At 42.6% G+C, this 18,103-nt stretch overlaps 1 protein-coding gene across 2 annotated transcripts in view; it reads left to right on the plus strand.

Moving 5' to 3' along the window:
- The window catches only part of GALNT13 (polypeptide N-acetylgalactosaminyltransferase 13), a 167,895-nt gene that overhangs the window by 62,382 nt on the left and 87,410 nt on the right, over nucleotides 1-18,103 (plus strand). For both annotated transcript variants that reach the window (XM_081187554.1, XM_081187555.1), the window contains exons 3-4: nucleotides 1,991-2,159; nucleotides 17,700-17,866. In XM_081187554.1, the coding sequence (XP_081043680.1) occupies nucleotides 1,991-2,159; nucleotides 17,700-17,866 (336 nt within the window). The remainder of the gene's footprint in view (nucleotides 1-1,990; nucleotides 2,160-17,699; nucleotides 17,867-18,103) is intronic.

Below are 18,103 nucleotides of genomic sequence, written 5' to 3' on the forward strand. Positions count from 1 at the left end.
GGCAAGGCTCTTAGCACTTCTTTCAAGCAAATCATGCGCAACTAGTTCAATACGGAAAGCTGCATTGCAAATGTGGCATGAACCAGGGCGGACTAGAACTAACAGGTGGTGGAAGCATAAACTCAACAAATTCCAAACATGCTACAGTTACTTATTTATATCATAAAGTTTATGTATATCCCTTGTTTGTGTATATACAAAGCCCTAAATAACTTGGGGGCCCAAATATCTGAAGGAGTTCCTCCTCCCATAGAAGCCTATCTGAATGTTCAGGTCAGCAGGGGAAGCCCTTTGATGATTAAGTGGTCGTGGCCATGGCACATTGGAAGGCCTTTTCGGTGGTGGCTCCCCTGTTACTGGAAAGCCTTCCCCTTGGAGATGCATCTGGCATTGTCACTGCACTCTTGTTATTTCATCAAGATGAACCTTTTTGCCCTAGGTTGTTTTTTTTTAATATGGCAGAAGAATGAGTTTTGATTGGCTTCCACTGTAATATTTTGTGTGTGTTTCAATTATGGTTTTAAGTAGGGTTTCCATACGTTGGTGATTTGGCCATCAGAAACAGAAAGTGCTGAAATGTCCAGACGTATGGCAACCCATGTCGGAAATGTAATTTTTTGCGAATTTCCTTAAGCTTAAAAACTTTCTTTTTAGTTTTAGTTTTTAGTTTCCCTGTTTTAAGTGATGCTTTATTGTTTTTAAATCTGTTTTATTGAATGTAGGTATCCTGTTGTAGGTCCTTGCAGTGCATAAATAAATTCAAACAAAGACAAATATCTTTTTGCAATAAATGGTCCCTTGCACCATATCACATACAATTCTGGTGAGTTCCTCAGTCCTCAGGTACAGCTACACTTGGTAGAGGGAACTGGTGAAAAATTGGGGATCCAGCCTTTGGGCAAGCAGAAATGTTCTCTGTTCACAATACAGTGGTACCTCGGGTTACAGACGCTTCAGGTTACAGACTCCGCTAACCCAGAAATAGTATTGTGGGTTAAAAACTTTACTTCAGCTAAAGTGGTACCTCAGGTTAAGAACAGCTTCAGGTTAAGAACGGACCTCCAGAACGAATTAAGTTCTTAACCCAAGGTACTACTGTATAAAGAAGACAACTCCTAGGGATATTTTCAAACATTTCCCTTCACATTGTCTATGCCCGAGAAACTTGTGGGTGCGGATGTGAAGTCATATTGAATATGTCGGTATTGATTGCTTGAAGGACCAAACTACTACTGGAGTAACACACTTTGAAGTTGCAATGTGTTTTTTTCTTCCTCCTTTAAAATTAGAACTAGCAGGTGCAGGTGCGTCAATACTTTATTGTTCCTTTGGAGAGGCACTGTACTTTTGTACTGTAGTCCTTGCAGGAGGTGACGTTTTATGGTTCACTGTTTCAATTCTTTGTGTTCTTTCTTTTTATGTTGGTGCTTCTTGACTAATCAATAAAAAATATTAAAACTAAAGGGAGAGATAAATAAATGGTAGGTGCTTGGGGACCTGGGGAGATGAGAAGGATGAGGATGCATTTAACCCTTTCATCCTTTGTCATGGTTCCAGCACCCCACCCCTGAAGTTGCTGTTAGTCTTTGAAGCAAAGCTCCCATTGGGACCAGTGGAGACTTCCCTTCCAGGGCTGCCACAGGTGGGGATTTCTGTTGGGGCTATGGCATCACATGGTTGCTGCAAGGATAACATGGGATGAAATTATGCATATAAACCCGAGCTCCTTAAAGGGATGGAATGTGAATAAGTAGTTTAAGTAATGACTTCATCACAGAATGCTGGTAATAGAAAATATATTCCCCATACTCTCATTTTTATTGATCTGACTGCAGCCTTATGAAATATGGACCTGAATGTACATGAAGAAGAGTTAAACTCACAGCTTCTTATCTTTAGACCCAGAAAACAATAGATTGGAAGTTTCTGCATGATGAGAACAATGCAGAATGGTTAAGGATGTGCTTTTTCTTGATGTCTTCTGTTACAGCTGTTATGTCAAGAAGCCAAGAAGGACCTGGAGAGATGGGAAAGGCTGTTGTCATCCCCAAAGATGATCAGGAAAAAATGAAAGAACTCTTTAAAATCAACCAGTTTAATCTTATGGCCAGTGACATGATTGCATTCAACAGAAGTTTGCCTGATGTAAGACTAGAGGGGTAAGTTTACACATTTGGCTTGGTTTTGCAGTGTGTTGCATTGACATTCCCAATATTTCTAATCTGTTTTATGTTATTATCATATTTATTTTGGATATTTTTAAACCGCCTTTCTAGAAAATGCCCATCAAATAAAAATTATGGAGTATCATTAATCCAACAAAGATAAAAACATAAGAACAACCAATAAAAAATACTCAGCCAGCCAATCAGAGGAGCTTCCCACAGCACTGACAAATCACAATCCAGGCTGTAAAAAACGCTTGAATATGTTAGTTGGAATAGGTATGTAGTTATGACCTTCTGAAAACCGGACATATGGCAGCCCTAGTGATGTTGCAGAAGCTAACTGGGAAAATCTGACAACTTCTAGGTCAGTACTCTTAACTGACCTAGGGTAGGGTCCACTTCACAGTTTACAAAATTTCTCTAGAATAGAAATTGCAAGCTGTAGGGATTTTGTGTGTGTGTTGTTTTGCATGAAAGTAGCAGCTATGTCCTTGCCTGTGATGGGTTATGGTAGCGCTAGCTTAGCTGGGGTGAGCTAAAAGGAGCAGATCTGGGCTGGAGAGGAGACTGAAGGCCAGTTGAGAGGTTGTAAGAGCTGCAAGAGACGGGTAGCACTCAGGTGAGGGGCTAGAAAATGCCATATGGGCCTGGCAAGCAGAGCCAGATGTTAAGTGTAAATGCTAAGGTAGTCAGAAGATTAGAGCATACATGCAGATGAGCATACATGCAGATATCATCATACACACATCTTGAAGGAACTGCAGCAGGTAATTTGCTGATGAATGGTTAGCCAGCATGTGTATTCATTTGGATTATGCAGACCTGGGAATGGAAGTGAGGTTGCAGAGAATGCTTGTTGATTATTCCATACTGAGTTGGGGCTTTGCATTGCTTTCAGTGGTTGACTGGAACTGTTAATTGAAGCCAGAGGAGTGTGCACAATCCATCTGTAAACTTGTAAACATGCAAATGTGTATTAACAGTGTCCTGCAACTTCAAAACATTCGAGGTTTTTAAGGCTTTCTATATTCTGTTGTGATACATAACTGAGAATTAAAGCGCCTTCCATTTTGAGGTGACAACACCTTTAGCAGCCCTGTCCAGTTCTGATTTGCTGTCATTACATGGAATCTGACACTTCTTGTAATGCGTGGAACGTATTTTGCATGCTCTTCCCATTTAGATATAGCAGTGTCACTGTAGGTGTTCTGCATCTGCAGAGAAAGATAATTCTGGCAATTGCTAGTAATTCAATAGGTGTCACAGAAAACATTCCTTCTAACTAATACACACAGAGATATTGAATACAGTGGTACCCCGCAAGACGAATGCCTCGCAAGACGGAAAACCCGCAAGACAAAAGGGTTTTCTGTTTTGGAGGCGCTTTGCAAGACGAATTTCCCTATGGGCTTGCTTCGCAAGACGAAAGCCCATAGGGAAATCTCCGGGGACCTGTTTTAAATTGCTGGCGGTCGGGAGCAAAGACTTTCGCCCACAGCCGGCCTTCAGAAGAGGTCCTGGACCTCTTCTGAAGGCCGGCGGGGGGCAAAAGTCTTTGCTCCCCCCCGCCTGCCTTCCCGGGACAGCTGAGACTTCTCCGCTGCCCCGGGCGATCTTAAAATGCTGGCGGGCGGGAGCGAAGCGTTTGCTGCCGACCCCCAGCATTTTAAAATCTCCCTGGGACAGCAGAGAAGCAGCCCCCTGCGACCCTCTCCCGGCTGGAGAGGTGACGTGCGCCTATGGCAGGAGCCTCCATAGGCGCGCGTCACCTCTCCAGCTGGGAGAGCATGCGCGGGGCTAAAGCAGCCCCCTGCGACCCTCTCCCGGCTGGAGAGGTGACGCGCGCCTATGGCAGGAGCCTCCATAGGCGCGGGTCACCTCTCCAGCTGGGAGAGCACGCGGGGGGCTAAAGCAGCCCCCTGCGACCCTCCCCCGGCTGGAGAGGTGACGCGTGCCTATGGCAGGAGCCTCCATAGGCGCGCGTCACCTCTCCAGCTGGGAGAGCGCGCGCGGGGCTAAAGCAGCCCCCTGCGACCCTCTCCCGGCTGGAGAGGTGACGCGCGCCTATGGCAGGAGCCTCCATAGGCGCGCGTCACCTCTCCAGCTCGGAGAGCGCGCGCGGGGCTAAAGCAGCCACCTGCGACCCTCTCCCGGCTGGAGAGGTGACGCGCGCCTATGGCAGGAGCCTCCATAGGCGTGCGTCACCTCTCCAGCTGGGAGAGCGCGCGCGGGGCTAAAGCAGCCCCCTGCGACCCTCTCCTGGCTGGAGAGGTGACGCGCGCCTATGGCAGGAGCCCGCCAGCATTTTAAAATCTCCCCGGGACAGCAGAGACTTCTCTGCTGTCCCGGGGAGATTTTAAAATGCTGGGGGTCGGCAGCGAAGCGTTCGCTCCCGACCCCCAGCATTTTAAAATCTCCCCGGGACAGCAGAGACTTCGCTCCCGCCCGCCAGCATTTTAAAATCGCCCCGGGACAGCAGGGGCTTTTAAAATGCTGGCGGTCGGCAGCAAAGCCCTCCTGTCCCCGGAGCTTGCGGGGCGGGAGGTGGGAAGAAGGGCTTTTCTTCCCACCACCAGCCTTCAGAACAGCCTTCTGAAGGCTGGGGGTGGGAAGAAAAGCCCTTGTTCCCCCCCCCATCCTTCAGAAGAGGTCGGGGGACAGACTGTCCCCGGACCTGGTCTGAAGGTGGTTTCCCTAGGAACGCATTAATTGATTTTCAATGCATTCCTATGGGAAACCGTGCATCGCAAGACGAAAAACTCGCAAGAAGAAAAAACTTGCGGAACGAATTAATTTCGTCTTGCGAGGCACCACTGTATTAGTATGATCAGCATGAAGAAAGAGGGGGGAGACATTTTTTAATTGCCTTGATGTGTCATGTGGTATCAGTCGCACTATGTAATATGTGTTGTCGGCACGTATTAAAAGCATTACAATAGTAAATTAGATTTTTCAGGGAAGAAATGACACACTTTACTCATGTCAGAGGCTGCTGTATCATCTTCAAGACAATTCTTCACTTACATAGCCCTTAGGGTTTGACCAGCAGACAAGTCAAGACAAATCTAGGGCCCTTTGGTGTGGGATGGGCCTCCTGTCTCCAAACTGCTACCTTACTTATTGAAAAAGCTGGTGCTCTGCTCTTGCTACCACCCAGGTGGCCTTCAAGATGTTGCTGGACTTCAACTCACTTCCTCCACAACCATTTGCCCTGATGCCTGGGGCTGGTACGAGTTGTAGTCTACCAACGTCTGGAGGGCCACAGGTTCCCCATCCTGTTTTATAGCCTAATCTTATAGCACAATGCTTCACCCCAGGGGGAATATGGCTCCTGTTTCTTTCTGCCTACCACAGGAAGTGGATGGTGGCACATGAATGGTAGCCTGGATTGTGTTCGTCCCACCCATCAATACTTTACTCCAGCTGCCACTTTGCCACCTATAATTACTAGGGTGGCAACATACTGTAGGAGGAGGCTTGCTGGCTGGCAGCTTTTCTGAAGGTGGGCATGGCATGGAATCCTTATGTTGTTGTTGTTTAGTCGTTTAGTCGTGTCCGACTCTTCGTAACCCCATGGACCAGAGCACGCCAGGCACTCCTGTCTTCCACTGCCTCCCGCAGTTTGGTCAAACTCATGCTGGTAGATTTGAGAACACTGTCCAACCATCTCGTCCTCTGTCGTCCCCTTCTCCTTGTGCCCTCCATCTTTCCCAACATCAGGGTCTTTTCCAGGGAGTCTTCTCTTCTCATGAGGTGGCCAAAGTATTGGAGCCTCAGCTTCACGATCTGTCCTTCCAGTGAGCACTCAGGGCTGATTTCCTTCAGAATGGATACGTTTGATCTTCTTGCAGTCCATGGGACTCTCAAGAGTCTCCTCCAGCACCATAATTCAAAAGCATCAATTCTTCGGCGATCAGCCTTCTTTATGGTCCAGCTCTCACTTCCATACATCATTCCTGGGAAAACCATGGCTTTAACTATACGGACCTTTGTTGGCAAAATGATATCTCTGCTTTTTATACATCTGGAATCCTTATACCAGGATAGAATTCCAGCCCCCAGAAGGGTTCCAATGATACATGAACTACACAGAGATTTTGGCATTTGAAGCTGCTTGTTGTGGTTATAGTGTTGGGTTTGGTCCTGGGAATAGCCTTCAAATCTCCTCTAAGGCTATCAGCTAGTTTTGGGCACAGCACATTTTCTCAGTCTAGTCTACTAACTGGCTTCATTGTTAGCATAAAGTGTCACTCTTGAGTTCTTTGTTATACATATTAGCTTTTTTTAAACTGGTTTTTCCCCATTGACTTTTGGAAATGTAACCTTAGCAAGAGCAGGTGATCTCCCACCCATCTGGTCTAGGGAACCACCCACTAACAGTGCCTCAGTCTTATCTGGATTGAGTTTCAGTTTATTGTCTCTCATCCAGTCCATTACTAAGGCAAGACACTGGTCTAGCACTTCCACTGCCTCATCTGCACATGTAAAGGAGAAATAGAGGTGGGTGTCATTAGCATACTGCTGACAACATACTCCAAACTTCTGCAGAACCCCACCCAGCAGTTTCATGTAGATGTTAAACAACGTGGGGAATAGGATTGAGCCCCGCGGAATCCCACAACTGGGGACCTTGACTAGTATTTACTGTTGTTCTCTCTGGGTTCTATCTCTACTGTCAGGAAAGGCTGAATCTTCCAGTTTTTGGTTTAATAGGATTCTGTCTTATTTCCTTTAGATACGGGAGCATTGGAGTGAGATGGTGTGGAGATATTGAGACGGATTTTATATATTATCCACAAGAGACACAGATATGCTTTTGGCAGAAATTTTTATATTTGTAAACAGAAGAGAGTTATCTCGTCTAGACTGCTGCAGTATTCTACTCTGCCTCATTTCTCCCCCTGAGTTTTGGAATTTTGAATTAATGAAACTTCACAACCAATGGTTCTTTCTGTTTCTGTTTTTTTATTATTATAAATTTCTAGACTTTCAATTCTTTCAGAAAGGCAACATTAAAAAAAATGAATTTAAGTTTCTATGAGGAAGTGGTAGGTGAGAGAGAATTTGTGTACATGCTTGTGCATACATGCATAAAATATATTGTTTCAACATTCCAGAAGACAACTGGAGCAGAACCCAAGGCATAGTGAAATGGTGGGATAAGAGGGATCCACTTATCTCTAATCGAAACCAAAAGCCTTTCCTTCTTCACACTGCATTCCTGTGATCAAAAAATTCATCACAGCAGACAATCTGTATTGATTTACAGTCCCTACTCTGCTTGGAGGTAACTCAAATTTGAGGCACAGAGAACCACAGTCAATATAAAGATTCTGTATTTTTATCTTGCCTTGTCTGCTTTTGACTGCACCAGGCTGTTTGCTTCAGTTCATTGCTCAGATTGCAGGTGAACTTTATGTGCATCACTTGCATTTGTTATTTGTCAGAACTGTAATAATATCCAGGAAAGCCTCCAGCCTATTCAGACTGAAATCAGCCAGTTTCAGCAAATGAAGAATTAGCAGCACAGCCTGGTGACAGATGAAACAATCTTATGGGGGCATTTCTCAATGTGCACATCAAAGACAGCTGGATTCATAAAGGGCTGCCCTTGACCAGCTGCGGGGAAATCAGACTTGTCTAATAATGGCTTGACAGTGGAGGACAGCCTGTCTCTGGAGGATAGGCAAGCACCTGGATTTTAGACACTGGCATGGTGCTCCATATGTTAGTTTATTTTTGAAGTTCTCTGTCTGAAGATTGGCCTGTGCAGCTAGAACCAATGGATGTGCATCTGAAATATAAGAAGTGCCTTTGCATTTAAAAAATTGTTCTGAACTTGTAATTTAGCTACCACAGCACCTTTTTTAATTGGGATGGGCAAATTGTTTTGCAAAGAAGCCCAAATTCCATGTATTGGATGGCTGCAGCTCCTTTGCATATTTCCATTCTATTTATAGTATACATCACTATGATTTAACCTGGATAATACCAGGGTATGGTTAGTGTACACATACACCCAGTGCTTTTTTCTGGGGGGATGCAGTGGTACACAAACCCCTAACATTTTGTGAATCTTTGTACTTTTGTTAATTTACTGTATTTATTTTCCCCGATTTAAACTATAAAACGGTGATTTTCTTGAGTGAAAATGACAGTACCCTTAAACTTTTTTTTTAGAAAAAAAAAGCACGGCATACATCTATTCTGTATTCTTGCTGAGGAAATGTTGCCATATCTCAGCCATTGAAAGAGGAAGTCACTGGTTCAAATTTCACCACTGCCATGAACTCACTGGACAAGACAGGCATCCTCAATCACTAGCTCATGTTTGAAGAAATATGAAGCATTTCAGCCTGGAGTGTCACCAAATAAAACAGCTTGGCAAATAGTGATATCACAGCAGAGATCTTACTACTCTCTCTCTCTCTCCGCACCCAATATTTAATACATGAATACTTATGATGATACTGGCTTTGCCACTGTAACTATTACCAAGACAAAATAAATACTATGCATCATAATCATCATCATAATCATCATGATTTCCAGCCTAGGGTTGACATTATGACAATATACGTGCTAGGAGAATAGGTTATTCCTACTGGTTTGTTTGTAGAGTTTTAGATACAACCCATGCAATATTCTTTACAGGTTTTAAAGGGTTGTGTTCTGTTGGAAAGGGAGCAATTTTTCTCTCCTATGCCCACTGATTTTTTGATTTTTATATTTATTTTTACTCCCCATGTGCACAGGGGAAGTTTATAGTGATCGGGGTTTTCCGGTCAAGATGGCGATGAGGTAAGACGCATTTGCCGGAGCTCATTTCGAATCCTCTCTATAATCTGTGTTGTGGTTCCCAGCCTTTCAAGTTTTTGCTGAAGATTGTATCAGGGTGTTGGAGCCCACGCCAGGAGTTTACATTGTTGATAACTGTAAAGCCTGCATCGTAAATCAGCTTTAATGAGCAGATAATTGTATTCTCTGGCAGCCTTGGAAGCAGCCTCCGACTTACCGGTTTCCGCCAGCTCACATCCAGTTGTATTTTTATTTCTTCCACCTTTTATTACCTTTTAAGCACTGTTATTTTAAAAGACTTTTAAAAGACTCATAACGATGGGCCAAGGCAAACGCCTAAGGGATTGTGACGAGGCTCTGCCCTCCCCAAGAGCCAAACAATTAAAAACCGACCCCCTCGTGTCTGGCAATCGGACTGACCCCACTGAACACTGCTATAGGGTGAAAACTCAGAACCGTTTCTACCCTCTAATGTCTCCAGAAACAACGTCAACATCAGAGGAATTATTTTTACCCCAGATTAAAACTGTGGCCGGCAAGCTTGGAGAAAGAGGGAGTGTCCCACTGAGGGTGGTGCAGGACGCCGGAGCTGAGGACTGCGCAAGACAAGAACAACACGAACATCTCCATCTTGTGGTCAGAACCCTTAATTGCATATTTAAGAAGATTGATGTGCTATCCTCCCAGCTATGTAACCTCGAACAGAAAATTGATAACTTCTGGCCAAAGTTTAAACCAACTGTAGATACGGGGGAATTGAAGTGCCAGAGGTCCTTGCCTTCAACCAAAAAAAGAAGTGTGATCCCTAAATATAAACCCAATCCTGCACTGAAACACCAAGCGTTGTTCCTGCAACCTAAGAAAATCTGCCTGATCATCCATTGGTAGCAAAGCCCACCTTGTGAGCTGAGTGCAGCTCTATTTTCTGACTCAATGGTGCAAGGCTGTTCAGCCATGAAATTGCTTCTTTCATGCATTCCCGTACATTTTTGCCTGGACAGTCACAGTTTAGAAAACTTGGATCATGACAGTGAATAGAGCAGCTGGGCAATCAGTTGATTCTAGGGATGAAGTTTAGCTTTCATGTGTGATACCATTTCCCTCATGTTTGGTTTGGGGTCAGAGGCAGTAATTATGGAGGGCAGTGTGCAGCCTGATCAGTCAGTAATATCTAAAACTGAAGCAATTACGTTACCTAATTATTACTTTTATTGAGGATACAACAAAAGTAAGTCATTTATTTACTTTATTTATAGATTTGCTTTCATTCACCATAGCTGGCTATAGCTCCATTGTAGGGAACCTTGCCCTTCCAGATGTGGTTGTACTATCAGCTTCCATCAGCTTCAGGCAGCATAGCTAATTGTCATGGGAGCTAATGTCCAACCATATTTGGAAGACTACAGATTCCCATTTCTCAAAGGCTCAAGAGTAAGATAATCATCTTACTCTTCCTACTTATGGTTTAATCATCTTTGGTTCAGGACTCAAAGCTTAGCAAACATCACACCAAGTTTGCAAATGCATATGAAAAGCTTATCATTCTGCAACCACCTTGTAACAAGGTTTTAGACAGTGTGAACAATGAGGACGGTATATTGATGACAATATTGATGTTGATGATGATTTAAATTTGTATCCTGCCATTCTTTTGTAGATCTCAGGGCCGTTCACAGCATAAAAATGAAACAAGATGAAAATACAAAATACATAATAAAAACCAACCAATAACACCCCTCTCTCTACCCCCTCCCACAAACACATTTAAAATGGTACAGTTTAGGATGTTAGTCAGCCAAAGGCCAGGTTAAAGAGGAATGTTTCTACCTGGCACCTAAAGTTGTATATTGAAGGCGTCAGGTGAGTCTCCCTGGGGAGAGCATTCCACAAATGGGGAGCCACTTCATAAAAGTCTAATTCTCTTGTTGCAACCTTCTGGACCTTTCATGAAGGAGGTGCATGAAGAGGGGCATCAAATGATGATCACAGGATCTGGGTAGGTTCATGTGGAGAGAAGTGGTCTTTAAGGTATTGCAGTCCTGAGGCATCACTGATGGTGACTCTGCCTTGGGTCTACTTGGCAATTGCAAAAGCACTGACGTGTGTGTGTATAATATAACTTACTTTGCACCAATCCTCTAGATCAGCTGCCAAGGCAGTGGTCAGGGATGATGGGAGATGTAGTTCCAGTAGTATCTGAAGGGCATCCCATTGACAACATCTGCTCTGGATGATCCAGTTCCTGTTTCCTTCTTTACAGGGCCCGACACAAAGTTGGGAGAAATAAAAATCTCCCAGAAAAGTTCTTCAGATTTTCTTAAAACACTAGATTATGAAAAAAAGAAACACACCCCACTTTTAGGAACTGTGGAACTTATATTTGGCCCAAACTCAAGGACACAAAGAATGTTCAAAGTCCCAGGTCTGCATATGGCTTGTCATCAGGATGTCCAGTCTTATTATGCCTGGAATTTTAAAATGCCATCTCTTTTCCCGTTGGACCATCTCCCTTTTCATTTTTTTTGCGTGGAACATAAGGCAGCACAAATCTGAACTGTTAACTACTTTGCTTATAAGCATTATCAATTATGCCAACACAAGATGTTTTCGTTAGCTAATGATCCCCCAACTGGCAGGTAATTTGGACCTGCAACAGCAAAGCAAACATGACATATGGTATGGTCACAAGCATTGCCAGTATGCATGAAGCTCACTGCAAAGCCTTCTGGACTTGGGACGAAAGCAGGAAGAGTTGCTTTGAAACAATCTTGGTTAGTTAATTTATAGTAGCTTGCATCTCTGATGTCTGACAATTGTGCAGTTCTTTTTCCCATGCCCAAAGGTGTAAAGGAATTTCAGTATGACTTTTTCCTTGAGCATATCTGTCTTCAAGATACATATCTGACAGTATTCATGAAAACATAATTGATGTTTTGGTTGAGTATTTCTGAGGCAAATGTGCAATCATTCAGCCTGAAGAATGCCAGGTATTAGATGAATGGCTTTGTCCTGTGCCCACAAGTCAGGCATGCTATTCCTAGAAGATAACATTTCCTTCCATCCCTGGTGTATTTCTTTCAGAGTTAAGAGAAATAACACTCATTGATACAATGTTTGCAGTCTATCTAATTTTGCGAAGTAAAGACAATAGGCAATAACTTTGAATGGAAACATGCAGCCGAGTATGGAAGCAACAATTTCCTCCCTTCATAGGCTGAAAATCTCACTTGTCACAGAGTTTTTCTTTGATTGTTGCTTTTGCACTCCTGACAGAAATCCAATTTAGGAAGGAAGCTCTGAGACCAACACATCTGTTACCTGCTTTGTGAAGTGCAACACTGAAGTCTGCCTTAAACCTATTAGTAAATTCTGATGGGGAGGGGTGGGTAAACATTTATGATACAAAAAGTGTGTTGCCATATTCTAGCTTTATTTAGAATGCCCCTTAGCTAATTGCTCTTAAACTAGCTTCTGAACATGACTGGAATACTAAAAAGCATTCATGAAGGACCAAGTCTGTAGCAAAGAAAGAAAGAACCATGTGGAATCTCATTAGGTAGCATTTTCTTATCAACAGTTTTTCTTTATTATTATAATAATTAATTTAATTATAATTATCACTAAAACTGCAGCAAAGGATATTGTCTTACAGTAGGAGGAGAGAAAACCTCAGAACATGGTGGCGGTCAGTGGCCCTTAGGAGATGGGGAAACTTGACATAGACACACTGTTTCCAATATTATACTGTGCTCTAGAAATACAGTGGTACCTCAGGTTACATACGCTTCAGGTTACATACTCCGCTAACCCAGAAATAGTGCTTCAGGTTAAGAACTTTGCTTCAGGTTGAGAACAGAAATCGTGCTCCGCCGGTGCGGCAGCAGCAGGAAGCCCCATTAGCTAAAGTGGTGCTTCAGGTTAAGAACAGTTTCAGGTTAAGTACGGACCTCCAGAACGAATTAAGTACTTAACCCGAGGTACCACTGTAGAATGTAAGGCAGGGCTATGGAAAGGAGGAGACGATATCATTGTGAGATTGGTTCTCAGTGTTATCCATTCTGTTCCATTGGACAAAGTAAATAGGGATGCAGGATGCGCAATTTCCACACGTACCCTCCTTCAGATTCTGAGTGTCACCAGTCTCTCCAGTTGGGTGGTGGCATTGCTTTCCTCAACCTTATCTGGGATTGCAGCTTCTTTTCATTATCTTCTATACAAACCAAGACTCCCATTCAGGTGTGCCACACAGTATACAGGCTGTGGATAGTAAGACTTGAGGAGGAAATCTGTCCCTCAGCTTTACATTTTTTAATATCTTGAAACATGGAGTTACAGAATTTTAAAGCACCTGTGTTTTCCTAACAGTTTACTAGCCTGAAACACTACTAGGGTTGGGGAGCAAGATAAACTCCCTCCCTCTTAACTACGTGCCTCATTGTTGATTTCCCTTTCCCTTTCTCTCCCCCCCCCCTTACACATGGATGTGTTCTACTCTTTTAGAGTAGAAAAAGGTCTCTACTGGCTTCATTGTTATTGGGATTAAGGGCCAATTCTTATTTTATGGAGCAGTATGATTGGGAAAATGTTGAAAAACTGCACATTATCCACTTGAGTTGCTTTGGAGATGGAGAGAAAGATTAGCCTCTTAAAAACCTGCACTTCGTGTGTGTGTGTTTTTTTAAAAAATTTTTTGAAATACTCCTTCATCTGCTACTTTGTTCCTACTCTGGCACAAAAGCTTTTTGAGCTTTTAACTAAATGAAATTCTTGCACAGAGGCAACTTTTGAAAAATTAATGCTCTATTTAGAGTTCTAAATCCCTAAGGAAAGCTTGATATTCAAGCCCACATTCTGAGTATGTCATTGTTATGAACAGTGACAGCTGAAGGTGTGAGTGAAGTCTCTTTGTTCTTGCAAACTGCAGACCTATTTATATTGTATAATATAACACGATAGAGACATTTTCAAGACACTTTCAAGACACATTTCCCCATCTATCACCAGATAGATAGATAGATAGATAGATAGATAGATAGATAGATAGATAGATATAAGATTGGATATAGTGTATTTTGGTTCAGCAAAATTCAGCAAGGCAGTGTCAACAGAGTTGTTTTTAAAGTGTTACTTCTGGCTAAGTAGGGAGAAAATTATAAATTATTTGTTGGCGCAAATTACTGCTTTTGAGTAATATACAGAGGGATTTTTTATTACTGTACATTTGAAAATTTCATATCTGAAACAGTGCATCAACCTTCTATTATATACTGTAATAAACATTAACTCCAGTATCGAGTTACTGCTTGAAATAGATGGCTCATTCTGTAACGCTGCTCTAAGGAACATACAGCTGTGTCCAAAACCTTGAATGTTGCACACAAATATAAAAGGAGAAAACATGTTATTTACCAAACTGGCATCTCTGAGAATTTAAATTCTGATCTGCATTTCAAAATGCTTTGCATTCAGCTTTGCATTCTTGCAGTTTCCACAGCTGCTTCGATATGAATGAAATGCATATGGTTAGGATCTAAAGCATTGCATACAAACCACCCATCACATCAGCTTAGGTGCTCTACAGTGGCATTCCAAGGGATGCAAGATTGCTCTGCTGCCCAAAGCAGAAAATGAAAGCTCCCATGTATGGGAGCACTTTGCATGCACTCCTGTACTTAGAAGAAAAGGAGGCTGCCTTACACTAAGTCAAGACTATTGCTCCATCTAGCAGATTGTTGGCTGCACTGAATGGCAGTAGCTCTCCAGGATGTTGGCAGAAGACATTCCTAATTATACCTGGGAAGATCAGGTGATCTGTATGCCTGTCCAGTCTGTTTCTGAGGTGCTGTTTGTTTCCTGGCAACTTTAAGGTCCCTGCTCTCATTACTTTTTGTTCTTTATCTGGGATCAGACAGCTCTTCAAATATACAACTGTCCTCTGCAAAGCAGGACACATGAGCACCCACCTGTGACAGCTGGGGAATCAGGAGTAGGACCTTGGATACTGAATGGAAATGCGGGGCAGAACATTGGTCTATAAGATACACCAAGATCCCAAGCCATTTAGGACTTTAAAGCCAACACTTTGAATTGAGCCTGGAAACAAATAGGCAACCACTGTAGATGATTAAACAAAATGAGTATAAAGTTCTAGAGTTGAAGATCTCCTTAGGAAACCCTTGAACCTTGTGCCCCCCTCCCCACAACTCTGATATTTAAGTTCTTATATTTCCATGATGAGTTTGGGTAGGATTACCCTACCCCACAACTTTGAGGCCTACTTAGTATTGTTACGGGGTTGGGGGTTGGGGGAGGAGTAGGCTGTATGCTACCACAGGTGTTTAAATTTAAGCAATGATTCAAATTCCTGGAGTAGCCAGGCTAGCTTCCTGGTGAGGTGATAGCCCAGGTAATGGGCCATTAAGGGAACAAATAAAATGACTATTTGCTACACAGATAATGGTTAGGGCCCCCTTCCTCAACTGGTTGGTCGAAAAACAAAGAGAAGAGTGGAATTATGTGAACTAGAAGCTGAAGAGTGGCAGGCTGGGAAATGAGAGAACCATGCCTGATTTCTGCTGGAACCAAAGGCTGCAGCTATGGGAGAAACAAGGGCCTTTTGGAGTGTTAATTCTTTGAACCCCTCCATTGCAGGCTCTCTCTCTCTCTCTCTCTCTCTCTCTCTCTCTCTCTCTCTGTGTGTGTGTGTGTGTGTGTGTAAATAGACCATATATCATAAAGACACCACAGTCTCCACTGTGCCTCATTTCCAAAAGCAAGCACGAGCCTGGAACCCCTGGAATCACCACCTGGAGATTGGGGTGGAATACAACAATGCAAAGACCACTTTTGGATAACACTGGCTTGTGCTTTCCACAAGTGTCTGGTCTAATCAACAAACATGTTAATAATAATTATTGCGTCAGTCTTGTAAGGCAAATTTTTCACTGTAAAACTTGGTCACTCCCCTTCTTCTTTTTCACAGAAAGCAAGAAGGATTTTCCATTTACTGTAGTTGTATAAATTCTAACAGTTGTGAAATAGTGGGAACTGGCCATTGTTTCAGAAGATTCATCAAGTCCTTTGATGACTGAATAGTAGCTTTGGTAGTTGTAAAATACAAAATGCACCCAAATAACGAATGCATCAAGCTTTTTTATTTTACGCCATACTTTTTGATTGCTGCTGTTAACTTTCTTAATGTAGAGCAATAAATAGTAACTGCTAAATTATCCCGTTACAATCCGTAAAGTCACCTAAGCCACTGTGTTTGGATTTGGTCCTAAATGATAACTGTTGCCTCTTAAATCGCCCGTAGTCACTGCAGTTTCTCATCTTGTCTGACTGCTCTGCTTCTATTCATGTGATGTATTATCTACCCTTGCATTGCTGAAATCAATACAATCCTGAAAGGGATAAAGCCACAGTGGAACAGTTTATGGTCACATAATTTGTACATAGCTAAAGGGAACAATAGTAAATAGGTATGTAGTGCACTCTGTTTTCATGTTATTGATCTTGGAAAGTGTGTTTTCATCACATTTAAACAGCTGTACTTACTTCATGCGTATTCATAAATCTACATTTGACAAATGCATGATTTCCAAAGGAAAACATTTCACTCACTAGAATATTGCCAGCAATCAGAATTATTGTAATGTCCTGAGGAAGATGAAAACAGGGTTTTCTTTTATTTGTTTGTTTACAGCTCCTGTAATTGTAGTCGTGTTTCTTTTAATGTGGCATAGTTTTGAACAGGAAGAATAAATAGCACTGCTGTTTTAAGTGTGCAGTATAAAATGTAAAGGTATTTTTATGTGCCTATATGTAAATCATCCCGGGGGGAAATGCTTAAACACACTGGCGGAGGAAGAGGGGGGCGGGGGGAGTGCATCGCCCCAGGCACCACGACCCTGGTGGGGTACCATCGCAGCTGCACGCCACGCCCCCAGAACTCGCACCATGCCCCTGCGGGCAGCGCACCACACCTCCAGGACGTGCGCCAGCCATGCCCCCACCTGCTCTCCCCCACTGCTTAGACAGTAGCATCAGATTTTTAGGTGCAAGTGCTGCATAGTATCAAAAGAACATTTTTGAGACTTGTAGCTAGACAAAGTGAGGTGGTAATGTTGGCTTTTCCCCACCAACAGAGTCTCTACTGCTATGTCTCTGCCTCACCAGATTAGCTGCTCATGATTTTTCAGTAGCAAGGATACTAAGCATAGATCAAGGAGATATTGTTTACATTTTGAGGAGGTTTAATAATCCAGCCATCAATAAGATGTGGGAAGGAGAACAATGCTGAAATGCTGTTTTATTTGTGCATGTGAACATAGATGTATGTCTGAGAGTGTAGGCATGTAAGGCTAAATGAGAAATACTTTTTGATGTTTTGTTTTCTCTCTGTGTGCAAATGCTTGGTGCTGAGTTTATTATTTGCTGTTTTTAAAACATTGATTCTTGTTATTTTCAGTGTTTTGAGAGCAATAAAATGTCTTTAGAAGGTGGATTTCATGAGTCTTAATACTAATATCCCTGTTACCCACACCATAGATTCATTTGTTACCAGCAGGAATCTTTCTTGCAGGTTTAGGGAGATTAATATTCTGCTTTCATTCTGCTTTCAGTGCAGCAACCTTGGGGCCTGGCTTCTGGAACCTGATTAACTTGTATGCCATTATTTAGTGCCATGGAATGAATTTCTGAATAAATCAACTTCCTTTTTGTCTTTGACAGATGCAAGACAAAAGTCTACCCTGATGAACTACCAAACACAAGTGTGGTCATAGTGTTTCATAATGAAGCCTGGAGCACTCTGCTTCGTACTATTTACAGTGTTATAAATCGGTCTCCACACTATCTACTTTCTGAGATTATCTTGGTAGACGATGCCAGTGAAAGAGGTATGAGTGAACAGAAAACAAATTATGATAAGGAATAAATAATTCCAGAGTAATGTTGTGGCAAGGCGATAAGAATGTAAAATACTTTTAAAAAGAAAATGAAATCTGTTTACTCTGAAAATTTTGCATTGCTGTTAATCCTAGGTTTTATGGGGACAATGGCTAGAGTGGTGAAAAATGTGTACTCAAGTCTATCAGATGCAGGCGAGATTCCCTTTTGCCTGCTCAGTGGTAGTG

The sequence above is a fragment of the Podarcis bocagei genome (genome assembly GCF_964188305.1).
Source record: "Podarcis bocagei genome assembly, chromosome: 1".
NCBI lineage: Eukaryota > Metazoa > Chordata > Lepidosauria > Squamata > Lacertidae > Podarcis > Podarcis bocagei.